This window comes from Gopherus flavomarginatus, chromosome 6 (genome assembly GCF_025201925.1).
Source record: "Gopherus flavomarginatus isolate rGopFla2 chromosome 6, rGopFla2.mat.asm, whole genome shotgun sequence".
Taxonomy (NCBI): Eukaryota; Metazoa; Chordata; order Testudines; family Testudinidae; genus Gopherus; species Gopherus flavomarginatus.
Genome location: NC_066622.1, coordinates 34,662,218 through 34,689,931, shown reverse-complemented (window position 1 = coordinate 34,689,931; position 27,714 = coordinate 34,662,218). Strand labels below are relative to the sequence as shown.

The window sequence follows — 27,714 nt, the reverse complement described above, 5'->3', positions numbered from 1 at the left end:
CTTGGGAAGATTCTAGCACCTTAGTTTCTGAAATTCTTCTTTTCAATGTTTCATCCATTTTTGCTAATACAAAAATACAGCAGTTTCTGAAGTAACTACAACGATAATTATTTTGCTTCTCAATTTGTTATTTACTGCATTTTTAATTCTCTCTGCCAGCAGGGCCTTGAATTGGAGGCCTTGCTGTCTAACTTATGTCATATTTCAGAGAAAATATACCTTCCCCCCCCAAATTTCAGACCAATTATATTTTTGTAGCTGCCTTCAACAGTTAAATTGAACACTTTAACTTTAACACTTTGTTGAACATAAAATGCAGGTTTTATGACTTGGACTTACTAACCAAGTCATAAAACCTGCATTGTTCAACAAAACAATTAGGACTGAACATTGTTCTCATCAAGGGCGACATCCCCCTACATAAGGATGATGACAAAATGTTTTGCTTCCTGTCTCTACCTGCTAGTAGGAGATCATGTCATTTCACTAACAACCAGCTTATTTGTGCACAGGAAAATTTATTCACAATATGTTTAATTAAAGGTCTATATGACAATAAAAAAGGCATACATTATTTTATACTAAAAGAATAAAGATTTTTATTAAGCATTGTAAGTTGCATTCAATAGCCTTCAAATACACCACACCACAATCCATCTACAACCAATCAAACCCAACAGTAGTTCATTCTTGCACAATCCATGAGTTGGGGCAGAACTCCCTTCAACTTACATTAAGATACCTACTTAGCTCTTGCGGGCAGGGAATGGGGAATTACACCTCATTTCTGATCACTAATGTGTGATGAAGAGCATCAGGAGAATTATATGAAAACAAATATAAAGAAATGATTCTGATTTTGAAGTACATTAAGTCTGGAAACACTAACAAAAACATCAAAATGATACAGGTATATTTGCTTATACTAAATTCTTGATGGGAAAGTTCTCAAGAACAAGCCATTTGTTTCCTGCTACAGAAGGGGGTATTTTTTGAAGATCAAAGCTTTTTTTGTTTTTTTTGTTTTTCACAGAATTTCATATTTGCTAATATGAAGGCATAAAACAGCAACAGAGAACAATAATGCATACAGCAATGAGTACACCAGGGTAACGTTGATATTCAAAAAACGGCTAGATAATTTTTTTTTTTAAGTTTTAGAATAAATGCAACAGAGGTCAATAATCACAAAATTTTAAGGTTAGAGCAAGATCAGTCAATGACTAAACATAGTTAACATCTTTTATAGGACTATTACTGATTATTAGCTTTTTGTTTTGCAAATGGGCACAGTACTTGTAAGAATGGAAGAAAGAGGACAATAACATGCATAATATTAACTACACACTTTAAAAATCATGAACCATGCAGAAGTTTAGCTCAAATAGTAGTACTAATGGTCTACGTCTGATTCAAAACCACATAGTTCATTGATCACGGATGCATGGTATTAGTCACAAAACGTTTCAGAACACATTGTGTTTATTTTGAAAGGTCATTTGTATCTTCTATGATTTCAAGTTTATCTCCATTTAACTTCCTTGTAAAGTATGTATGATGTATATTTAAAAATCAGCAGAACTGCAATATTACTCTATAATTTTTAGTTTCGATAGTTTGCACATTTTAACACAAAAGAACCACATCAACGGTGATGAAATTTAAGAAAGAAAAACTGTGGTTGTGCCTTTTTTCCCCCATAATCATGAAATCAAAGCCTTAAAGAAAGCTTTATTGTGACACAGTAATGCAAAATCAAATATAATGGCATACATATGGTGCCAAGTACTAAAAATTATATTTTAAGCTATATATACTTAAAGACTGCCAAAATTTGTTTTCCTTATATTTCAAGAAACAAAACTACAAGCTTTTGTCATAACCAGTTTAAACTTTATGTATACTTCATTTTAAGTGCGGGAGTCAAATGCTCTTCATTCTCTTCCTTTTTTGTTTTATTGTAGCATTTTGACTACAACTGGTTAAAACTAAAAATGTGTTGTTTAAATCTCTGACATCAAAGAGGGATCCGAATTTCCAAAGTCCTCATTTTTCTCTTACGGAAAGGAAAAAATGTACGTAACTGTAGGCTCTCTTTCTTTCCAGATATTCCTAATCCTGACCCTTCCCAACATCCTTCACCCTCTATAAAAAATAAGTTTACTCTTCTTTTTTTAAGACAGCAGCCTCAAGAGTATCATCTTTATGGCAAACACTGTCTGCATTTAGTGCATTTAAGTGAGGATTTGTATTGCACATTTTAGAGTCATTACTCAAGGCACTTTCAGACTGGTTGGAACCCCTGACGTCTCCTGTATTCCCATTCATCTGGGAAGCTGGCTTCTCCTCATTCACTACTCCATTTTCAGCCAGGGATCCATCTGAAGACACAATTGAGGATTTAGATTCCTCTGATTTTGACTTAAGTTCTTTGGCCACTTCTTCTGCTGAAGCAGCATAAGGAGGTTTGCCCTATTTTAAAAAAAGAAAATACATTATTAAAGAAGCTACCATTGTACATTTCTAACTGATTATCTTGACACCACTTCCAATAGTGTGCTGTAGGACACAGATAGAAGTATTACAGGTTAACTTGAAATATTCCAAACACAATCTACTGTTGTAACAAGAGTTGGCATACCATACTAAATTCCCAGATTAGCACGGATTTAAAGACTGAACATTTCAATCTACAGACATGGAAAATTTACCTCACTGTGGAAGGGGAGCACAATGTCAAACAAAGCATCTAATGCCAATTTCACCTTTGGGGAATAACAGAGACAATATATCTGGGCTTCCCCTGGTTTATGCAGTAAAGAAACCAACTTTTTTTTTTTTAATTAACTAGTTAGAGAATTGGCTTTTTATGACCAAGAGCCAAAAATGATAGAGCTGGCTACCATAATTATGATTACCACAATTCAAAGAATTTCAGTCCTTAACGGAAAATTAATGTGAACACCTTTTTAGCTCAGCCGAGTTTTCTGACATGCCCGTGGGAAGTTGCACTTTGCACCAGGTGAAATAATTACACTGTTTAGACCAGGGTTCAGCAACTTTTCAGAAGCGGTGTGCCGAGTCTTCATTTATTCACTCTAATTTAAGGTTCTGAGTGCTGGTAATACATTTTAAGGTTTTTAGAAGGTCTCTTTCTGTAAGTCTATAATATATAACTAAACTATTGTTGTACGTAAAGTAAATAAGTAAATGTTTAAGAAGCTTCATTTAAAAATTAAATTAAAATGCAGAGCCCCTTGCCCCCACCCACGGACATGGCCAGGACCCAGGCAGTGTGAGTGCTACTGAAAATCAGCTCACGTGCCGCCTTCGGCACGCATGTCATAAGGTTGCCTACCCCTAGTTTAGACTGTATAAGTAAGTAAATAAGAGTCAGGAAATGCCAAAATTAAGATTCAGCACACAACATTAACTGTATCCTCATTTGCACGCAATGTAGTCTAATGATATGATCACATACTACTTCTCAAATACAATATAAAACATTTTTTAACAAAGGTATGAGTAGCGTCATGTAATACCATATACTGTGAATATGTAAGAGAGAGCCCATGAAAGTGACTTATATACAAAATGCAGAATAAATACTCAGAAAACATACTACAGATGAAATAAAGCCATAAAGCCAATATTGAAAATGTAGACTTATAGGGCTTGAGAATTAAAACTACATTTAATTTTTCATTAGCGGCAATAATAAGCCATACAATTCCAAAACACACGACAAAAAAACTTCAAGTTTTTTTTAAATTTAGCTGCTAAATGACAACACAAAACACGTAGGACTTTTCTAATGAACATGCTCCAGTTTGTGGCAAAATGGAGCATAAATCTACTCCACACTAGCTTGCCAGGCACTAAGTGTCCATGTGGACCCTGCTAAAGCACACTAGCTGTTCTCCCCAGTGTCCTCAGATACAGGAGTAGATTAAAGCAAAAAAGCAAAAAAATGAATACGTTAAGGACATGGTGTAAATCTTACACAGCCCCCAATTTCACAACAACAATCTTAACTGTAACTATGGGAAATATTAGTTAAGGTATTTCTGAATTGCTAGGGGGTTTTTTGGTTTTGGTAAAATAGTCAAATTGCTGTCCCTTAATATTAGTGTGGCATAGATGGCTTGCTAGGAAAGCATATAATATCAATACGAAGTGAAATTATATATGTTACGTAGCCTTGCATTTGAGGCTGATCAATATTGTGTCACCAATGGTCACATTCTTTTTAGGTGTCCCATTCAGGTTGTTTTTTTGCTGTGTTGCTATTTTGAAACCACTAAGAAAGCACAGCATTTATTTCGAGTCAGAGTTAAGGGTGTTATCCTGTGACAAAATGTATATTTCTTTATAATTCTTAAGAATGTATTAATTAAAGACCAGCAACTTGTCCCCTCCACTCCTGCTGAGTAGCACCTTACTTTACAAGTTGTCTCAATGAAGTCATTGGAACTCTTTGAGGGGTAAGATGCTACTTATTGTGGGTACTTGTTCTGCTTTGTGCTGACTGGCTGTTTGCTCCAGCCTTCCCCCTCCTTTCTCAGCCTTCACATCTCAGCTTCACTGCACACTTGCCCCTCGTACCCTCTACTCCCCTGCCCTGTTCCTATCTTTTTCTTTTCATTTAGCTGAACTCCTCCTAACTACACCTACCCTTCAAAAAAATAACTGGAACTAACATGACATTTGCAGCCATCACATTGTTCATTCTGCTTGTGTGTTCCACCTCTTTCCCCACCTTGTGTCTGTCTTGTCTACTTAGACTGTGAAGTCTTTGGGGTGGGGACTACCTACTACAGTATTTGTGTGGTGTCTAGCTCAATGCGGCCCCATTCTTGGTTGGCCCGTACACACTATCATAATAAACAGGATTAATTATAAGGAAGGGTATCAAAATCTGGCCCTACGTCGGCAGTAGAAGATTTACAATATTAATTTCCTTACAATATCCTTTTCCTTGATTTTAAGTGCTGTCTGATACCCAAAGACTGACATACCATGAAGACTGGTCTACTCTCTCAGTCTCAAAGGCATTCCCTGGGAAAGAGACTTATGACACTAGCAAACTTGAATATACTATATTGGTTCTATGGGTAAACAGAGGCCCTCTGTTTCCAGGCCTGTAAATTCAGTACAGAATCCCAGCAGAATACTTTACATTGGGGTGCTGGAAATGAGAATTAAAGTTTTAAAAATACAGAAATTAACACCAGATGTCTCACACACACTGAAATTTAGATCAATTTCCACAAACATTGACAAGGAAAATAGGTTGCAATAACTACAAAGAAGTAAATAGAACAAGCTTGAATTTTTGTATCTAGAAAACTTGAAAAGAGTTTTACTTGAAATTCAGAGTTCCCTCGTCTCTCACAAGAGAGCACTTCTCTAGCCATTAGCACCCCACCCCAACTCCTATCTGCTACTATCCATGTGACACAACGCAGAGCCACATGATACATTTATCATGTACTTTTGTCCACTTCGTCTACTAGCTGCCCACTAATCCATCTCCCCGGGACTCATTTAACTTGCAAAAGTGCTGGGCAGCTGGAATGAAAGACTGAGCAAAACAGGGGGGAAATGTGAAGCTGAAACAAATTGGCATTATATGTGTAACACCAATTTGCTTCAGTTACATGGTTTCAAAGAACCATGGAAAAGGTAAAAGCTAGGATTTATGGACTCTTTGTACCATTACCAAAAGATGGGACTGTGTGCTCACACGGGACAGAGGCTGTTCCACAATTTCCTATTAGTATTTACAGTGAGTACTCTAGAGGTAAAATCCTAGCATTACCTTTTGGTTTGGTGTATTTTTTTATTTTATTTTTTTTTTAAGGAATTGGGGGACCAGAATGAAAGTGAACAAAAACTGTGGGAGTCGGCCGTGGGGAATATAAAATGCCAATTTGTTTCAACTCCATAGTTCTCCTTAGTATTTGCTCACTGGTTTCAGTTAAGGTCCCATATCCCTCCCCTTCAGCTGATCAGGATTGTCCACATGGGGCCTAGGCATATTCTTTATAGCAGGGTGCATTTTTCTCCTCTAATCAGATAACCAAAGCTTGCTTCTAAATGAGATGGAACAACACTGGGAGAACTGTCATCACTGTCCGTATGGCTTATTGTTTCAGTAACCAGTATATACACTCTGGTAACTACAGTAACTCCTCGCTTAACGTTGTAGTTATGTTCCTGAAAATGTGACTTTAAGTAAAACACTGTTAAGGGAATCCAATTTCCTCATAAGAAATAATGTAAAGGTGGGGGGGGGAGGGGTTAGGTTCCAGGGAAATTTTTTTCCACCGGACAAAAAACTAACTGTTATATAGATATACAGACAGTATAAGTTTTAAACAAACAATTTAATACTGTTCACAGCTATGATGATTGTGAAGCTTGGTTGAGGTGGTGAAGTTAGAGGGTGGAAGAGGGTGGGATATTTCCCAGGGAATGAACTAGCACTCGGTCTGAGTCCTCAAGGATTAACACATGGTTGTTAATGTAGCCTCTCACTCTACAAGGCAGCAGGAATGGAGGAGAGGGGAGAAAGCAGAGCAGACAAAGATAGACACACACCTTGTGTGTGGGAGAGAGAGATGCACACTGCCCCTTTAAATAAGCTGACCCACTCTTCAGTGAACTGTCTTTTTAAGTGGATCAGGAAGTTGAGACGGCAGCTGCTGCCCCAAGCTCTCTCTGTCTCTCTCTGTCCATATCTCCTTCCTGCTCTATATGGAGAAGGGGTAACTGGGGTGCAGGAACGGGGGGAGGGGGGCAGCCTGACATTAGCCCCCACTCCCCCCTTCACCCCTCCCCTGCACAGCAAGCAGCTCCAAGAGGGCAGGAGCAGCACATGGCAGTTGTGGGAGGGACAGCTGAACTGCTGACTGATAGCCTGCTAGGAAGCTGCAGCACATGGAACTTAGGGGAATGGGGAGCTGATAGAGGGGCTGCCGGTCCACCCTGGCTACAAGCCCCCACCAGCTAGCTGCAACGGGGGCTGCTCTTCCTGCAAGCAGTGGACAAAGCAGATGGCTGCCAAACAACAGGGAGCATTCCACAACTTTAAATGAGTATGTACCCTAATTGATCAGCAAGTTAACCAGGACACTTTAAGTGAGGAGTTACTGTACAAGAAGCACTCTATCCTGCCCTTCTCCCAAGAGCTGTCATCAGCAACTCCTGCTGGCCTAGGGAGCCTGTGATCACACTAGCCCGTAAACCAGAGTTATGGAAGTAAATCACACCACTTTATTACCTGAATTGCTCCCTGGTTTTTATAACCTCTCCCATAGTACCTTCCACCTCTTCCAAATGTTCTTATCACTGGAGTGGAAATAACTCCTCTAGGACGCCTATGTGTATTAAAGAAAAACAAACAACAAATGCATTTAAAACTTTGTTTAAAAATACCTTAAACTAAATAGAATAAAGGGGTTGGGTTTTTTTGCTAATGCCATCTAATTATTATAGAAAAGTTTCACTCCCTCCCCATCCCAAGAAACAACCTGATTAATCATTCGGCATTTTAAGATTGTATTACTTGTGAGAGTGTAAAGTCTATGATTGCTGCATCTAAAAATCTTGTTTTCCTAGCAATAAAATGGCTATTTCACAATTTCACTTCAAAACAAGCAATGGAGAAGTACTTTCAAACTCTATGGAAATTCCTATCAAGTTATCCTTAAAATTCCTTTAAAATACATACCAATTTTCCATCAGTGGCTAGCATATATACTAAAAGCCTGGCAAAAGACAGCCATTCTGAACTATTTATTTATATTCATAAGACCATTCTTTCCACTGAATAATATTTTCCACCCACAATGTGCAACTCAGGAGAATTCACAAAAAAATATAATTCAACAATGAAAAGCTGCTGCAATATCAAAGTTGGTCAGTGATTTAAGTGCTTATGAAAGGGACGGAGCCGACTGAACCATGCCTAGTCCAGGCAGACACTGTACAAGCTTATCAGCACAGTTCTGCTATACTCTCTTTATTATGATTTATAGTTTTGGGACACTCTTGAGCAGAGCTCCAGTCACACCAAATCATATAGCAGGGTTTCAAGTTATCTAAATGAGGATTAGATGAAATCCACACAGTTTTTAATTTGCCCTTCATTACAAATTTTGAACCCAGGTTCCAGGGGTGGAAGACCCACCTACACCCCAAATGTATGCTTTACAGTAAGTACTTACATAAAAAAACCTTAATGTACTCTACCACGATGTCAGGTGTTTTTTTTCTTCCACTTATATATTAGCTTTCATTGTCAGTATTGGAATCTAACAGCAACAGGCTGCTCCTGACTTTACTCCAAGTATGTATAACAAAACCAATGGGCCAGAGCCTTAGGCCTAGTCCAGAAGAGGAATGAGAAGTAAGACAGTCAGGGGATGATCAGGTCCATAGGAACAACTTAGAATCAAAGTACTATAGGGTTAGAAGGTACCACAAGGGTCATCTTGTCTAACCCCCTGCCAAGATGCAGCATTTGTTGGGTTTAACCCGTTTAAGACAGGTGGTTATCCAAGCCTCCTTTAGAAACCCCCCCGGTGAAGAAGCTTCCACAACCTCCCTAGGAGGTTAGAGCAGTCTCAGTCAGGGCTGTTCTATGCTGAGCTGGCTGCACCAGCCCCCACTGAATCGTTCCAGCAACTAGTGATTTCTGCAGCTTGCCATCCATGCCTCCTTTTCTGCATAGCTGGCTCTACACAACCTGAGGATGCCCCTATGCCAGGAGAGTCTCCAAGTAGCTGATTTTGCTAGCTTTAAGGCTGCTTTGTGCTGCCAGAGTGGGACAAAGCAGTCAAAGGAGGAGCCAAGTTCTGGTCCAATGTTTCCACCTATTCTACTCCTACAATTTGTCGTCATCTTTGATGTATTATGTCTAATTTAGATTAGATCACTTCAACTGCCAACCCCAGTCTCTGTATGCACACCCACAATGCAATAACAAGTAATAAATAATGGAATTAGAAGGAAACCAAAAGAGGAAATGAATACTTTACACATCTGACCACTCTCATTTTAATCTGGTATGCATTTTTCAATCAGTTTACAAAGAAAACAAGACAGACCCATCCCATTTCCTAATTATATTTAGGATGAAGTGACAGTGCCCTCTAGATAGTTGAAAAACAGGTTTTTGCAATTCAGATTTCACATCTCATTGGATAATGATGGATCAAAGTTAAAGGAAGTGCGTTGGTCACACTTAACGGTATGGAGAAGACTGAAAATCAGTGGATTGCATAGAGAAGCCATTTGAGAATTAAGTTGCATGGAGTCAAGACAGAACAATGAAGGTAAGCCTGGATGTGATCTGCCCTCTGTTAAGAGAACAGAGATGAGAAACTGAGCTGGATTAACTGACAAAGCATGGACAATGATCTCCCTGTCTTCAGTTTTCAGTGCAGAGTAAATTTTGCTCTTTGGTAGCAAATCAAGTCCACAGATGAAGTCCTCAATCATTCAAACACCTGTTTTGAGAGGACTCTGACACAGGGGTGTATTTCCTGTCAGCCCTTTATGGGGACTGCCATTTTCCGGTCAATGGCATTTTCCCTCCTCTGAATGATACATTTTTAGTAGCTCCAGATACAGAGAGGTGAGCTTCCATTATGATTTGGCTGCAGGACAGCAAGTTTGACATTGCAAAGAATTTCAGCTTTTGGAGGTGGTAACAAGTCTCCCTAAATAAACTGCCTACTCAAACATAGCATCTTTAGTTCATCTTCCTTCTAGCAAGCTACCACCAGAGAGTGTCTCTACATCTTTTTTCCATCTAGGTATTGCTGGAAATGATTACATCCTTGCAACAATGTGACTGCTCCTCCAGACACAGTGAGATCCCTATTAAGGATGTCAGTTTAGCACAGGGGTTCTCAAATTGGGGGTCAGGACCCCTCAGGGGGTCGTCAGGTTATTACATGGGGGATTGCGAGGTGTCAGCCTCCACCCGAAACCCCGCTTTGCCGCCAGCATTTATAATTGTGTTAAATATATAAAGAAGTGTTTTTAACTTATAAGAGGGGGGTCACAGTCAGAGGCTTGCTATGTGAAAGGGTCACCAGTACAAAAGTTAGAGAATCACTGGTTTAGCATGCTGATTATAGGTGTCTGGGTGCTAGTGACTGTGCATTTGCTTCTTCTAGTACCCAGAAAATAGAAGAGCTCCTCTCCAATGCAAATGAGTGAAGTGAATCACTTACCCACTGTGCATCTGCTCGTCTATGTGAGGGTGCCTTCAAAGAACTAATGGTAATGCCCTAGCAGCTAAATATCATAATCATATGCATGGATATTCTGTTCTTGGACCTCCTCCCCCTTGACTGTGGCAATATACATCACCAGAACTCTTCCACAAACCATGTTGTAATCAGAAGTACCATATTTAGCTTACATCAGGATACTGAACTCATTCTACGGACAGGGCAGGATTCCTCTTTTAATTAATGCCTATTAATGCCTGCACTAGCCAAGAAAAGGAGGAAACACACAGGGAACCATTTACAATAGACAAGATAAGCCTGGAACGTAAGATGAGCGGAAAAGTAAATTGTACATGGACAGTGCGTATAGGGATTGGTTCCTACAAAGTAACCAAGCCAGTCCCAAAACATGTGATGCAGTGTATAGTAAATGCAACCAAAAGTATAAATATATATAAAGGAAGATGTTTTCTGTGTAACTTTGGATGTGTAGTATGCCGTATACCTGCTCCGTATGCCTGAGTCTCATCAACTCAGTATTGCCTTGCTCAATGACAAATAAAAATATCTAAGTGACAAAATATGGAATCAAATGGCATTCTTGGGAAGCCAAGCGGAAAGAAGTCTCAGCTGAAATCCCAATATATAGCGGTGCCATGACTTGGATGACACTTGTCAGGAACAGGTAAAGTAACCTCAGCGACAAGACTGAAATAAACCCAAAATCCATACACCTGGAGTAAATTAAGAAGATATCCCTTACTGTAAGGGTCACTACCTAACAGTAAGGGAAATGGCACTAAAAGGGTTTAAATATTAAGTATGAAATTAAGTCAATGTGTTCTAAAAATGTATGTAACGTAAAAAATACATAATACACAAAGTAAAAGCAGCTTTATGTGATATGGAACAAGAAAACTTGCTTTCTTATCACCACAAAAGTTATATATTTAATGCAGAAAAGGTAACGCCAGAAGGTGCAGGTTAAAAAAAATTAACAAGGGTCCAATACCATAAATGTAAAAGCATCTCAACCCACACAATATTTTTCCTCCTCAAATACTGCTGCAGGCAATGTAAGCTCTAAAAAGCCCCAAATGTGCAGGGCTGTTTGCACTGGGGGACACTTACATGGGCAGGTGTAAGATCTTACAGACAAAGTTGCCAGCATCTGAGTTCACTCTGGGGGAACAGTCTCCAAATTGCACAGTACAATTGAAATGCTGAGACTTTGGTAAAGTAAAAACTGCCTATGCTGGTAACAACAAGTATTGTGTAACAGCTGAAATGGACCACTTCTGGTATGGACCCAGGGAATGTTATTTTAATTGGACTATGTTCTGTTCCACATCTAAAATTACTATGGTAATAAATGAAAAAAATTATATTTTGTACCTGTTTTTATAATGTAATTAAAATAAAAGCAAAGTTAAAATTACAAAAGGATGTTTTAAAGGCAGAGCAATCTTAAAAGGAAAATTACACCCTGATAAGCTGTACTATAAAAGGGAAGCTTGCACTCCCTGGTTCATACTTTAGTATTAATAATAGTCTAAATAATTACAATTACTCTTGTCTTAATATGTTGCTGAGTAATAAACTTACAAAAAAGCACAAAAACCAGGAATATAATGCAAATAAAACAAACACTAATATAAAGAAGAAAAGCAAAAGCAAAAGACTATAGGCCTGGCTTGACATGAGACAGGATTAGGGAGGTAAATGGATCAGCAGGCTGGAAACAGAATGTCTGTACTAACTATACTCCTGGGGGAATTCTGCGCCACTGCGATGCGCAGAATTTATGTCTGGGTGAGACCCACCCCCAGATTTCTCCCCCAGCTGCAGAAATCTCTGCAAACTCCACCCCCCACCACTTCCTGCATCCATCACTCCTCAGCTGTAGGGGGAGGGATCCCTGTACGAGGAGCTGCTTCTCCATCCACCCAACCCCTGTGCATCCAGACCCCCTCATACCCAGACCCTCCTGCCGAGCCTCAACCCCCAAATAAGCCCCATTACCCATGCAACTGGACCACCCCGATGGCCACCCGCACCAAGATCCACCCCTCACTGAGCCCCACTCCCCTAGCATCTGGACCCCTCACACCCAAGACCCCTGCCAAGCTCTATCCCTTCCCCCACCCCACCACTGAGCCCCAACCACCTTGACTTGGACCCCCATGCAGAGTCCCATTACTGTGCATCCAGATCCCCTCCACATCCAGAACCCCCACTGAGCCGCTCGCACCCAGACTGCCCCAAACAGAACCTTCTCAACGCACACCTGGATCCCTCCACATTAAGTCCCTCCACACTTGGATCCTGCCTTGCTGAGCCCAACTGCCTGCACCTGGCACGGAGGGGCGGGACAGGGCCCTGGGGTGTTTCTGGAGCAGGCCCAGTCCTTGCGCCGTGCAAGGGTTGGGGGTGCAGCAGATCCGCTGAATCCATGTCTGGGGGAGGGAGACATCTCCTACTTCTGTGCAGCCAGTGGCCTGTGCTACTCAGTGCCATGCTGGAGCCTCCACATTTATTTGACAAATAAAATTTGCAAAATTTTTAAATATTGTATGCAGAATTTTTATCTTTTTGGCACAAAAATGTATAATTTTTGGCACAGAATGCCCTCAGGAGTATAACTAAGAGAGATAAATGGGTCAATAAACTAAGAGACAGAAACCTCCACTAGCCAACAAAAGGGAGAACCCCCCTAGGGAATCATTTACAATGGACAAGATAAGCCTGGAATGAAAGATGAGGTAAAAAGTAAGTAGTGTGTGGACAGAGCATGGTATACAGGCATTAGTTCCTACACAGTAAACCCAGCCAATCTCAAAACTTGATGCAATGTATAGTAAATGTAATGTGTAAATGTATATAAAGGAAGAGGTTTTCTGTGCAACTTTGGATGTGTGGTACCCTCTGGTCAACTCAGCATCACTTTGCTACGTGCCACATAAAAATACCTGAAGTGTCAATACCTGGCACTGAACTGAGTTCTTGGGAAGCCATGTGGAAAGAGGTGTCGGAGGGAGTCCCAATTACTGTGAAATAAATTTATATCTACATACTGTCCTCATTTCAAAGCTCAACTCCCACTAAAGCCCATGGGATCGGTTGTACAAAGAAGCAGCGCAGAATACATCTTTATGTATATCTAAATCTGCTCCCTTTAGTTCTATTATTTCTGCCCTTTATTTTTCTTCCTTTCTTCCCCATCCTCTTTTCTGTTTGCCTCTCTTTTGCCAGTCACTGTATTTCTTCTGGTCTTCCCCTCTGCATTTCCCTCCCTGCAGCAACTTCCAGTTCTTTCTCTACCTATTCCACCCACTTCCCTATACTGGCCAATAAAATGATCAGCAATGAAATAATCAATGATGACATTACAGAGTTAGCACTGGGCTTTATAGTTTATATCTCAACTACATTAAACGGGGGAGGGGAAATCATGCCTCCTAGACTCTTGTTTCTGGCTACCCGCAGACCCAGGAAGACATGGCTGCATTTACATTCACTTCACATTTGAGGGGCTACCTTCAAAGCCTGAGGGGCTATAAACTTTTTTTAAAAAATAAAAGCTTAGATTTTGCATGATCTAATAATGTCATGTAGGCCACAAACACATCAGCTGAGGCCAGATGTGGCCTATATGCTAGGTGTTTGATACTGTTTTGTAAATGGTGGGGAAGAGTTTATTATATAAGAGATATATTAATACACCTATTTTACAATGCTCCTTTGAAGCTACACCTGACTGCAAATCATTATAGACACAAAATATATTAATTTCCTGTTAACTTTTGGGGTTTAAATTATTTGTGCAGTGCCTAGCACAATAGAGCTGAAATCCCAATTAAGTTTGCTAAATGCTACCATAACACAAATAATGATCATAAATCTCTGGGAACCTTGTAACTGAAATATTATTGAGTCATATCCTGGTACAGGACCATTATCTGACCTACTGAGAAAAAACATGTTAAAATTAACATACTAGTGCTCTTGAACTCCTGAGTAATGGCATTACTGTTACCTAGTCCATTCCACATGCAAGTCAGAAAGAAATGTAATCATAATACTTTATGCAACCTCTGCTGTCACCTCATTCCCCCATCCTGGATTCTCTAGTGTATCAAATCATTGAATTATGTTAAGCACAGTTTCTGTGGTTTTGCACTTACCCTCTTGCTGGTCCTCCAACAGAAACCACCTGTAGAGGAAATGGCCCTCTACCGCCACGTCCACGTCTGCTTCCAGCCCAATGGCCGACGACAGTGCCAGCTATTTCAAGTTTCCCTCCTTGAGAAGGAATAGGTTGGACTCCTGCAAATAAACGCAAAACCAAAAATTGTTCTTTACAATCATAAAATCAAAGTTATTAGTGAATGGAAAAATATGCTCTGTCAATCTTCATTACACAAAGAGCTTCCTTTTCTGATACTATGAAACTAATTTTCATGATGTGGTTGTTTAAAGAAATTATAGCTAAAATTGGAGTCTAGAAGTCCTTTATTAAAATAAATGAATTATGAATTAAAAAATAAATACTCTTATGTGACTATTTCAGTTTCAGTCATTTGATAGATACTGAGAGTGTGAAGGGAAATTTTGAAAAATATGTAAGGTTTTTTTTTAAACAGAGTGACAGCATGAAGATAACTGAGAACGAATTATTTTTAGGTTCTCGTCCTAGATTTACTATTGTACTTTCATCAGCATGATACACAAGAAAGGTCATTAAAAAATTACTAACGTTGGACTATGTTATAGAAATAGCATCTGAGTTGACTTAATTGTAAACACTACTTTTACCTTCCTTTTTTAATGACAGAACCAAAAACCTTAGTATCCAAAAAACAGAGAATATCAGTATTACCGACATTCAAAATTTTCATTTTTATACCTGTCTAATGTCCTTAAAAGTTAATGCTAGATCAGGGCATAACATATTTCCAGAAATCCAGGTAAGCACACTGGAGCTACAAGTTATTGATAAGACCATCAGCAATGAAAGGGTTAAAAATGATGGCATTTATGCAGATGTAGTTAGTTTTTAACAGGTTAATAAGCTTAAAAACAACAGCCCTGGTTAAATGCAGATGATTCATACTTCTCTATACAATTCTTTCAGCTTTAATTGTGTACTGTTTACACTGGCAAGGTTATTTTTGCAATAGAGCGTTAGAAATATTTGTTTGTTTGTTTTTTAAAATAGAAGCGCAGATGCTAGAGAATACAGCTAGGTATATGGGAAACCTGTAGCCCAAGTAAGTAACTGGAATTCATGGATTTCTAGCGTCCTCTTTTACAGAAGAGGAAAAACAATGGACAAAGAAATCTAAACACTTATATTAACTTAGGCCAGAAATCCAAACTTTGATATGAGGCATCAATGAAGGATGGATTAACAGTAACACAAATATAAGAACTTCTACTGTGTCACTTTTTCAAGATGCCTTTTTGCTCTCCAATTTTAGAAAATCTTTAACTTATCGAAGCAAAGCTGAGCTTGTTATAACATAGCCTAACATTATGAAGCACAAAAGACAGAATTTCTACTTGAATGTTAAAGCATTTTTATATTGGAACAAGAATGTAACAGGCAGACTGGCACCAAGACCACTGTGCCACAGGGACTTAGGGAAAAGATTCCAGCAGAGTACAGCAGTCAGTGAGTGAGTTCACAGCAACCCGAGAAGGTTCGAGAAGAGTGACAGCTGGAGACAGTTCGGGAGACAGGAAAACTGGCAGCAAGCGGAAAGCCTGAGACCAGACTGTGAAGTGAAAGAAGCTGCTGCCAGAAGCTCTAAGAAAAGGGGTTTGGTATAATTACCGCCCTGAAACTTGCTAGTCCTGTTGTTGTCATTGCCAGAGAAGGCTCCGGAGTGTCCTGTTGCTGCTGCCACCCGGAAGGCCCGGTAAGCGCCTGTTGCTACTGTTTCCCCATAAGGGCCTCCAAAGCCACAGACTCCTGTTAGACCCAGGGTAAAGAAAGACAGGGGAAAAGCTGTGAGGGGGCTGGGTATATGGGAATTCCCTGAAAGATAAGCTGCTGCCATGTTCCTTTCAGAGCCACAGTGACTAATGCCATTCAACACATAAGGCTGGAGAAAGGCTGCTGGTTTAGCAGCCAGAGGGATTACAGCCACATGGGAGCCCCACTGCTCAGCCAGATCAGAGGCTGATGAAATGCAGGAGCAACTCACCACCAGTTAGAGGGTCCTATCCAGAGTAACTTCAACCTTGGCTTATGTGTCTCCTAGCCACTAAGTGTAACCTTTTATTTGGGTAAGAAATATACTTGTGAATCTAGAGATCTGAACCTCCAGCGCATAAGTTAACAAGTTAATATGCTTACAAGTTTTGAGGCAGCAAGCTTCCATGATAGCACTTGCCACATCAAAAAAAAAACCTATTAAACTTCCTGACTTAAATATAAATTCGTATGTAGCCCTCTGTGGGTGGGGCTACTGCTACGAGGAAGGGAAACAAACCAAGAATGGTGTGATCATTCAGTCATCTCCTGTGCTTACTCTAGGACATGCCTCTGTTTAAATGAAAGTACTAAAATTAAATGTAAAAAGTGGGTGAGGGCGTTGTCTTCAGCCCCAACAGTTTTCCTGTTCCTTTCATCAATTAAGCATTCATTCATACTCTTAACGCTTACAAATGTGAACATTTTAAAGTAAGGCAGTTTTCTCTTTTGTACTTTTCCTATCATCTTATGTGGATTTACTCTTCTTTTTTCCTCTACATACAAACAATAGCCTCCAAGGCATTTTGCACAGGCACAGCGACTTACAATCTTGAAGGAAACAAATGGGATTACTACAGGCTCCACAGTTACTAGGGCACAGCCATTAAAAATTATACTTCCAGCAACAGATATGCTGGACCATATTCTGACCATTTATTTTACTGCACTACTGCTATGAAGTTGGGCTGATGAATCAGAACACAATCTTGGAATGTGAATGACATGACAGTATTTATCTCATACCGATCTGAATCCATGTACATGTACTGTCAACCACTCACTTACCAGCAAAGCCTCTCCCCCTGCCCTGAGGTGGTGGGACTGGCCCAAAGTGCCGAGGATACATAGAAGCTGGATAGAAAGGCATGGCAGGTGGAGGTGGGAAAGGGAGTGGGTGATTCTGCCTGGAGAAATTTAATCCTTCTAGGATGCTCTGACGCATCTTTTCAACCTTGGCAGCCTGCTCAGCCTACAAGTAAACAAAAGTGCACAAATAAATGTTAAGATCTTGTATTTGTGCTATGAAAATTGTGTTTATCAACCTGACTGAAGGAATACTAAATGTCGACTAGTGTTGGGACACACCCATATTTCTTAATAAAGCTAGCTTTCAATGGATAAATCACAATTTGCTGTAGTGGGTAAAAATCTACTATCCACATTTCACTGATTCACAAGAAATCCCCATATTCAAGTTAATATAGTAGTCTACAATCAATTTTCCAAGTGTCAGAAACAAATACAGCCAAATGGTAGTCTTACCAACTCTTCTCTCTCTAGATCACCCAGGACATCAAAAAAGGGGATGAGCATTTATTATACTATACCACTACCACAGTATTTCCTCTTCTTAGAAAAGGAAATACTGAAGTAAAATTAACTACCATGAGCAGTCACTTGGTGATATTTTGTGATACTTGTATATTGTTGGTTTTTTTTAATCTGTTTTCTGTAAGAAATTAAGGGTTTTTGAGAGTAGGTGTTATAAGCCTGACTTCACTCTTTTCAATTCTCTGTCAAATATATCAGGTACTGGATTTTGTTTGTTTGTAAAAGCAATGTTAACATAGCCCTTTATGACAGCATTGCCATCTTGGTGCAAAACAAGATGCTACTGCTGAGAAGGAACAGAGATAACTGCCAGCTCTTCTTGATTTGCTGATTACCTTGAGAATGTACAACATTTCAATTTCCGGATATGTATCTTACGTATGTATGCATAACAGTCTTTTGATAATTTGAATTCATGTACATCCTCAAAGTAACTAGTAAATCCTTGAGTCTGTTTACTGAGATTACAGGACAGAGGAAAAATGAAGTCATTCTACTTCCTTCAAAATCTATTAAAATTAAGATGCCATTTCTCCCCAAGAGGAACCCTAACAATTAAGGTCCATTTCCCATCCCCAAACATATCTATATTCCAGATAGGAAGACCACACTCTCTTAAATCAACAATAACTGCCAGATAAACTGCATTAGACACTAAAGAAAATTCAGAACACAGGAAAACACTGCATTTCAGAAACTACCTACCTGACCATCACAGAGGTCAATGAGAGGAACTTTCTCCCGGCTTGCTTTGATGAGCTTGGTCTGGAACAGTTTCCCATCAAAATACATCCACGGACAGCAGTGCTCCCAGGGGATTGGCTGTCCACAAGCATCATTTGCAAAGAGTGCCATATCCACACCACTCATAAACAAAGCAGAAAGCTGAATTCCTCGGGGATCCAGATTCTCAATCTTTAAGGAAAATGAAATTTCAGTTTAACATAGGGAAAGTACCAGATAGAATTCCAAGTTATTAATTTATGCCAATTTTGAAAACAGAATTGTTAAGAGTCTGATTTTCAATAAGTGGACTTTTATTTGTGAGCAACTTTGTACATAAAACCACCTGTGTGTCCAGGTACTGCTACCTGTGCATCCAAAATTACAATGCTCAAGGAGGCTGGTTTGTCACCCCTATAAAAATAAAACCTTTGATGCCATATAAACACAAGCAAAGAAAGGAATTAAAAAGACTAGATTTTTCAGTTATGGACCAGTGACAAATCTCACTACAAAGTCAGGGAGCCAGTGAAAATTTAAAGGAAATCCTATGAATCACCTAGGAATTAACATTGCGTACTGCTGGGATTCTTTTATCTTTCTAACTATATATAGCAACTGTCTCTAGATCTAGGACAAAGGTGGGCAAACTACGGCCCACAGACCGTCCTGCCCAGCCTCTAAGCTCCTGACCCAGGAGGCTACCCCCTGACCCCTCCTCTGCTGTTCTCCTCCCCCACAGCCTCAGCTCCGCCACCAGCGCAATGCTCTGGGTGGCGGGGCTGTGAGCTTCTGGGGAAGCACAGTGGCACAGCCTGGCTTGACCCAGTGCTCTGTGCTTCACAGTGGCAACGGCGTGGCTGGCTCCAGCCGGGCAGCACGGCTGTAGCATCACCAGCCACTGGCGCTCCAGGCAGCAAGGTAAGGGGGCAGGGAGCCTGGGGGGTTGGAAGGGGGCGGGGTGTGGATAGGGGTCGGGGTGGTCAGAGGGTCGGGAATAGGTTGAATGAGGGCAGGGGTCCTGGGCAGGCAGTCAGGAATGAGAGGAGGGGTTGGATGGGGCGGCAGGGACCAGTCAGGGGCAGGGTTCCGGAGGCAGTCGGGACAGGGAGATGGGGTGGTTGGATGGGGCAGGGGTCCTGGAGGGGCAGTCAGGAATGACGAGGGGGTTGGATGGGCCGGCAGGGGGCAGTGAGGGACAGGGTTCTGAGGGTGGATGGGGAGGGGGGGGCTTGGATGGAGCAGGAGTCCCAGGTGGGAGGTGGATGGGGGTGGAGGCCGGGCCACGACCCCTCCCCTCCCCAGCCCTCCATACAATTTCTGAAACCCTATGCGGCCCTTGGGCCAAAAAGTTTGCCCACCCCTGATCTAGGAGTTCATGAGCTACTAAACCTTAAATTCACATCATTCTGATTAAGAGCTTGCTTTCCTATCACACAAACGTAAAATATGACATGATTTTTTGCGGTCACTGCGTTAAGCACTGCTAGAGAACTGCTTTAAAATCCATGCAAAACCATTTAGTTGTGAGGCTGGCATTTGGCTTCCAAATGGCATAAAGCAGTGGTTTTCAACCTTTTTCATTTGCGGCCCCCTACAAATTTTTGAATGCAAGTGCAGACCCCTTTGGAAATCCTAGTCATAGAATGTGGACTCCAAGGGTCCGTGGACCCCAGGTCAAAAATCACTGGCATAAAGCACAAAATCTTCAGCTCTAGTGATTACTGAGATATTTCTCACTAAAATCACATTGGAAACAGATAGGAAGAAAAACAAAAATATCAAGAAGTTTTCATGTCCAATGTGCCGTGACCTACCAGTTCCAAAGCTAGAAATACTTTGGCAGACCACTACAAATGCTTTCAGAACAAGTACGTATTGTAAGGATTGCTCCTAGACCAGCACCCCAAAAGAAAACATTTGATTTCAAATAATGCAAGTTTACGTTTCATATTTTAATATTCATTCATGAGTAGATTAGCTAAAGAAATGGGATTTAACAAAGAGAAGAATAAAAACTCATGTTTGTTGTAGTGTTATAGCCATGTGGGTCCCAGGATATGAGACACACAAGGTAGATGATGTTTAACCAATAAAAGATATTACCTCACCTACCATATGTGTCTAATAAAATTCATGCCAAAGTAAAACCCAAATGTTGGTGGGAGAAGGAAGGGGTCATGTGACTGAAGTAAGAGGAAGGCTGCCTTAAACATGCCCTATGCTGATTTAATGATTGGTAGCAATCATATAATTTTTTAATTCTTTTCACAGTAGTGCAAAGACAGTACTGTTCGCTTATGTTCTCAAGCAAGGATCTCCATTGAGAGATTTAAAGTAATGTTTCCATGCAACTGACAGTTGAGAAGCTGCTCTCTGACTTCACCACATCCCTGGGAGAAAAGGTACATCTTCAAATAGCATTGGGCTTGCTTAACTAGAAGTATTAAAAGGAGCTAGAAGTCAGGCGCAGGTTAAAAACTATCAATGCTATTCTTCTCCTATCTTCTCCCAAAATGAGAAGAAATTAATCTTTTTTATTTTCTCTGTTGGTTGTAATTATTTGGACAGTCAAGTAGGAGACCTCCCCTGCAACCCCACATACACACTAAAGAAATTTTTTTGTTTAAAGAATAGAACTTTGAAGTTAGCACATAGATCAGAATACAGCTTCTATTTACCTACTCTTTGTGATCTGATGTTAAAAGAAGTTGACAGTCAAGTCTACAACAAAAGCAATGTGCTTAACTCTACCGTAATTTCCTGTTTAACAGAGTATGTCATTTGGTGAGTGTGATTATGATTAGTGCAGTGTAATTCTAAATCCATTTTGATAGAAGTTACGGTAGTTTGAATTAGATTAAAGTGGTTTCTAATGAAACTCTGAAAATACTCAAATTCCTATAAATTGCACTGGATCTGAACTAGTCACTGGATTGAGGAAAGAGGAATAAAACCATCCTTGTCTTCCTCACTCCCCAGATCCTGTGCTAAGAGCATCTCAGCTGAACCCCAAAGTTTGGGGCTTAAGTATATAAATCTTACAAGGTGCACACTACAATTTAGTGCTGCTTTAAAAGCACCCACAACAACATGTATTATGCAGCTGATTACATAAATTTTTCAGACAGTCTTGGAACGTGTTACAGCAAATAAAGGTTAAGAGATTTCAATGAAATTCTCTGCTGTGATAATGTTTGCATTCAAAATTGTTTAAAAACTCTAGATAACAAAAAAAATATTTTGATGTTTTCAGTGTATATTCTGTGGTTTACTGCTTGAAACTCTCAGGAGTGCTCAACTTTAAGATTTTGTTTTTTAATGTTTCGGTTCTGAAACATTGCGTTTCTCCCCTCTGGCCCACTTCCTTCGCAAAGGAATTTCTATTAGCTCTAGGTTGCCATCTTTGAAAAATTGTGTCAGCATCTGTAGAAATTGGGAAAGGCAGTCTTGTATCATTAGAAAAACAAATTTTATTAATGAAGAGCTGGAGCTGAAAGAGTGCAGAATGAGTATGTGACAGTAAAATAATAGACTGGTTGAGGGATAAGAGGAGATAATGGAGAGAAAATAAGGAGCGTTTATTTTCAGTGTGTAAACAAGAGAACTCTTACTCCTGGGAGAATTCTGTGTCACTGCACGTGCACGGAATTCATGTCCCCTGCAGATTTCTTTGCTTCCCCACAGAAAAATGACTTTCTGACAGAAAAGCAAAGGGAAGAGCAAGAGCAGTTTTGCACCACTCCCTAGCTGCACAGGTACATTGTTTCAGGCACCCAGAGCAACCAGCAGAGAGGTAAATCACCGCAGGGCTGGGGACACCCCAGCCAGTGGTTCCTATCCTGAGCTGGGATCAGCTGCTAGTCCCAGCTGGGCAGGAGAGGATGGGACTTCCTCTTCCCCTGCCAGGAGTGGCTGAGGCTGTGTCAGACCCACCCCCAGAAACCTCCTCCAGCTGCAGGAAGCTCAGCGTCCTCCCCTGCTTCCTGCCCCCATCGCACCTCAGCTGCGCAGGGAGGGGTGTCTGTACAGGGAGCTGCTCCCCCATCCACCGAACCCATATGGATCTGGACCTCCCATACCCTGAGACCCCTGCCAAGCCTCACTCTGTACACCCAGAACCACCCTAGCCCTCCATACCCGAACCCCACCCATGGGACCTCAATCCCTACACTCAGACCCTCTGCCTCTGGACCCCAACCCTGGCATGCAGGCCACCCCCCACTGAGCTCTCTGCACTCAAACCCCCACCCTGACAATCCCCACTCCCTGGAGCCCCCCCACATCTAGACCCCCAACTAGCTGCATCCAGATCCACACGGCACCAAGCCCAACTCCCTCAGCCCCCAGGGCCTGCTGCTGAGACCCACACACCCAGACCCTTCCACTGAGCCCCAACCACCTTCACCTGGAAACCCCTGCAGAGTCCCATTGCCTCTGCACCTAGAACCTCCTGCACTCCAAACAAGCCTTGGTGCATCCAGATCCCCCCCACACCTAGACCCCCCACTGAGCTGCCTGCACCCAGACTGTCCTACGCAGAATCCTCTCACCCCACACTGAGCCCCTCCACATTTGGACCCTGCCTGGTTGAGCCTGCCTGCCCCACACCTGGTGCACCTGGCCCAGAGGGACAGGGCCCCATGGCATTTCTGTGGTACGCCCAGGCCTTGTGCTGTGTCAGGGTCGGGTGCAGCCTCACCACTGAATACGTGTCCTGGGGATGGGGAGGCTGCAGGGTGATCTTCCATCTTTGTGCAGCCAGTGGCTTGTGCCATGCTGGAGCCTCTGCATTTATTTATTGACAAATAAAGCTTGCAGAATTTCGCAGAAGTTAAAAATATTGTACACAGAACTTTTAATTTTTTGGTACAGAATGCCCTCAGGAGTAAACTCTGCCTGTTCAGTTGACATGTGAAGACGTCAATTCTTCCTTGGGAAGATTTGCCATTAATTTTCAATAGTAATTAAATTGCTTTATCCTTCATGCACATAAATCAGAAATCTTCAAGATCACAAAAAGAGGATCCAAATCACTTTGCAGTTATGCAGCTGTGTTCAAACCCACATGCTCCTTCTGTGCCTGACTTCAACAGAAAAAAGCAGTCGTTTTGTGTGTGAAGACAGTAACAATGGAGCATTAAGTATTTCATTTGCAGTTACCAACAAGTATTATGGAAATATTCCATACTAATCCTACACACAACCTAAAAATAAAAACTTGTTGATGAAGAAAAAAATTCTCTATCAACAAAAACAATGTTTTAAGGCAAAATATCCTGTTTATCAGTGGCCTTGTCTCTGCCACCCATTTTTCTCAGAAACAAAAAAAATTTATTCTCCTCTGGGAATTCTTTTGCTGGAACCTTTGTGTCCAGCAGTCTTCACAGTGCGGTTTCCGCCTATACCCACTGAAACTGGAGACAGGGGCAAGACTGTCTACTTTGTTAACACACACAAAACAAAATCTGCAGAGGACTTTATGTCTAAAGTGTTGAGTTATGAGAATGTGAGGAATAAAGACCAAGTTATCGCCTTGCAGATTTCCTCATATGCCACATCCCACCTTTTGGCCATGAAGTTGCCATTTGAGTTTTCATCAATAGCTACAAGTAAGGTTGCCCAGTTAGCTTTGTGAGACCCTGAGATACGTGTCTTGATCCATCCTGCCATTGAGACTTTGTATGGCTCCCCTCCCTCCCGCCCTCCCCCCCAGCTTGCTGCAGGATAAAGTACTTGTGTGGACTTCTATAGGCCTCAGACACGTGCAAATATATTCTGATCATACTTCTACACATTTAGGGCGTCTCATCAAGGGATGTTCGTGATTTGGACAAAAGCTGCGTATGTGTTTTCCAAGAGAGAGGTGCGCTGCTTCTCTGATGGTGCAAAAGATAGTTATCCTTTGGTCTGTCTACTGAGTCAGCACCGTTAACCACCTTATCCTGAAGGAAGGTGACATACTGTAGCTGAATGGTTAAAGCATTTATTTTAAGACTTTCCTTAACTGAATGTGAGAAACTGAGTGAGAGAAAATATGAAGACACTGATCTCAGCAATGGTCCTGAATGACTTAGTTCAGGGTCCACATGAGCAATTGTGAATGATGAGAGGACTTAGTGATGCTGCTTTCAGGAATCTGATATGTTGCTTTTTAGCAAATCACAGAAGAAATTCTGCAAATTATCCCATTCGCAATGGCTGAAACAGGTTTCTTGAGAGCTTTTGCTTTGAGAGCGACACATGAGCAGACCTGTAAGAACCCAGCATGTGCTCATTTTGGCTGACTGCATTCTGTCCTAGATCTCATTATCACCTTTCTTCTGGTAATTAAAAGCTTAAAGAGAAAGATGACAATGAAGAATCTCTCTTCCTTCATTTCCTTTTTAATATATATACTATATATATTTTTTTAGTCTGGGCTTTTCAGGCATCCTTGGGCTGCAAAGATCCTGGAAAGTGATTTATTCTATCTGCTGAATAACAATCCAAATAAGATTCTGATCTAGACTCAAGATTATTTTCTTTTGCATTATCATTCATGGGATTTATTAGCTTTTATACTTAAAATGTGGGATTCACTGGGGTCAATTGATTAGGTTTTCTTGTATGCATTTCCTTATGCAACTTCTTTTTACAGCTGGATGATAGGCAGAGGATCCTTCCTGAAACGAGTGGGAGAAATAGGATAAGGCTTCTTAAAGAGGATATCTGACTTGCTTAAAGAATCAGACAGAGAGAATACATAGCTGGGGGCTAGCAGTAAACACAGGCAGGTATGGATCTGACAAGATATATAGCCTGCTTGACACCATAGGAAAACATACAAACAATGCATGATCTCTGCAGCACTCCCACTGGCTGGATCCTGGTGGCAGGAGGAAACACAATGCATATACCTGTCTGAGCCTAGATAGTTGAAATCTAGGTAAACTGCATCTGCTCCAGCTACTAGGGAGAGCAGTGCCACAGGCTGCTGCTTCTCCCTGCTCTCTGCATTGTCTTCTTCTAACTGTGGATCTCAACTTGGGAAAAAAAGATGTTTTTGCTCTCTGCCCATGCAGTTCAGTACAGCACATGCTCATGCACTAGCTTGGGGTAAGCATGTTCAAGTTACTGTAGGAAGACAGTCCTCTCTGGCTTGGTTGGGCTCTGCTTCTTATACTGGGGACTTTGGAAGACTATATACAACTATTCCTTTAGTGTGAGGCCACAGAAGTGGAACACTTCCTATTCCTTCACCCCATTGGCCATCTTCCAACAACATAAAGAAGACTGAGTGGGTTGCTTCAGGTCACCAACTCCCTGCCCCATGCTAAAGCTTTCTTTCATTTTCATTTAGCAGAGCGTTGGATGGGCTCAAGATCCATCTGTCAGTTATAAATACAAGACTAAACCTTGCCATTTTCTCCATTCTGGGGCACAGAATTCTGGATAGGGGTTCTAAGAGGGTGCCACTGTGAAAACAGACAGACATACAAAGGCCCCTCCCATGCCCTAACTCCCTCCCCACACCTACACCTGTACCCCAACTTCCTGCCCCAGGTCGGAACCCGCTCCCACACCCTAACTCCCTCCCAGACCCTACACAATCACCCGCATCCCAAACGCCCTGCCCCAGCCTTGAGCCCCCTCCCACAACCAATCTCCCTCCCGGAGCCCACACCCCAAACCTCCTCCCGTACTCCAAACCCCTTGGCCCCAGCCTGGAGCCCCCTTCAGCACCCCAAACTCCCCAGGCCCAGCCCAGAGCTTGCACTCCCAGCCGGAGCCCACACCCCCTCCCACACCCCAATACCCGGCCCCAGTCCGGAGCCCCCTTCCGCACCCTGAACCCCTCATTTCTGGCCACACCCCGGAGCCTAGGGGAAGCCACAAGCCTCCATGCCCTCTGCAGGGCTGGAAACGTGAGCACCGGCTTGTTTTGCTGTGGGGTAAAGCCCCGTGCCTCCACGACCCTCCCCGCAGGGCTGTGTGTGGCCTGCGATTCATTTTTTCTGTGGGTCACTGGCCCCGACAGAAAAAATGTTCCCCACCCCAGGTTAGCTAGTTATGTTTACTTCATAATATATAATTGTATCTAGAAAGATAAGCATCTCTGCTAAAGTCTTTTAAAAGTATGCAAGTTAATATTTATGGAACACAATCAGTGCTGGAAGACTGCTTCCTCCACTTCTTTATTTATGCTTTTAAGTCTACATAAACTTCTCCGTGTTTCTCCACTCAAAATAAATGCTACAAGGATCTTTTGACCCTAAACAAAGAAATCTATTTATTTAAATCAGCAAGATGATGATTCAAGAGCAACCTCACAAGAAGAAAAATAGAGCTCTCTTCAGAAACAGATTTCTGGTTTAAGCTTTCAAAGGGCTATCATAAAATAGTAAGAATAAAATCTCACCAAAAAAAAAAAACCCTCTAAAATTTTATTTTCATAATATAAACAATACACTATAACTGACCGACTACCAGTCTTTGCTGTACTTAAAAAGTTTGCATTTCACACGGTACGTCCAGACTACCCACCGTATCGGCGGGAAGCAATCGATTTTTTGGGGATTGATATATCACGTCTAATCTAGACGCGATATATCGATCCCCAAACGTGCTCCCGTCGACTCCGGAACTCCACCGGAGAAAGCGGCAGTAGTGGAGTTGACACGAGGAGCCGCGGACGTTGATCCTGTGCCGTGAGGACCCGAGGTAAATCGATCTAAGATACTTCGACTTCAGCTACGCTATTCACGTAGCTGAAGTAGAGTATCTTAGATCGATAACCCCCCCTCCCAGAGTAGACCAGCCCACATACTAAGTAACCTATATACACTGAAGGGAAACACCAGATTTTTTAAAGATATTTAGGCATTATGGTGCTCAGTGTTGCAACACCTGATTTAGGAGCCTAAAATCCCATTGACTTTAAAGTACCTAAATCCTGTTTGAAAATGAGGAACAGGCTCCTAAATCGGTTAGACATTGTCACTTCCTAGTGCCTTTTTCTTCTTAATCTTTCTATCAATATGTTTACTACTTCTAAGAATTGAATAAGTGATGGAAAGAATACTTTAAAGAGCTGTAAAATATTCAGAACATAGGAGATTAAATGATCCTGGAGAAGCTTCCCAGCACAAACAAGGCACAGTGGATACCTAA

The 27,714-nt window shown here is 41.4% G+C and overlaps 1 protein-coding gene across 2 annotated transcripts in view; it reads right to left on the bottom strand.

The window, feature by feature from the left end:
• Positions 1–571: 571 nt before the first annotated feature.
• FAM120A (family with sequence similarity 120A) overlaps positions 572–27,714 on the bottom strand; it is a 130,571-nt gene continuing 103,428 nt past the window's right edge. The window contains exons 13-18 of one of the 2 annotated variants that reach the window (XM_050957741.1): positions 18,544–18,753; positions 17,293–17,476; positions 16,084–16,221; positions 14,432–14,573; positions 7,286–7,382; positions 572–2,472 (exon numbers count right to left, since the gene is read on the bottom strand). In XM_050957741.1, coding sequence (XP_050813698.1) covers positions 2,161–2,472; positions 7,286–7,382; positions 14,432–14,573; positions 16,084–16,221; positions 17,293–17,476; positions 18,544–18,753 — 1,083 coding nt within the window. In that variant the 3' untranslated portion in view covers positions 572–2,160. The remainder of the gene's footprint in view (positions 2,473–7,285; positions 7,383–14,431; positions 14,574–16,083; positions 16,222–17,292; positions 17,477–18,543; positions 18,754–27,714) is intronic. The other variant, XM_050957742.1, reaches the window with a different exon arrangement.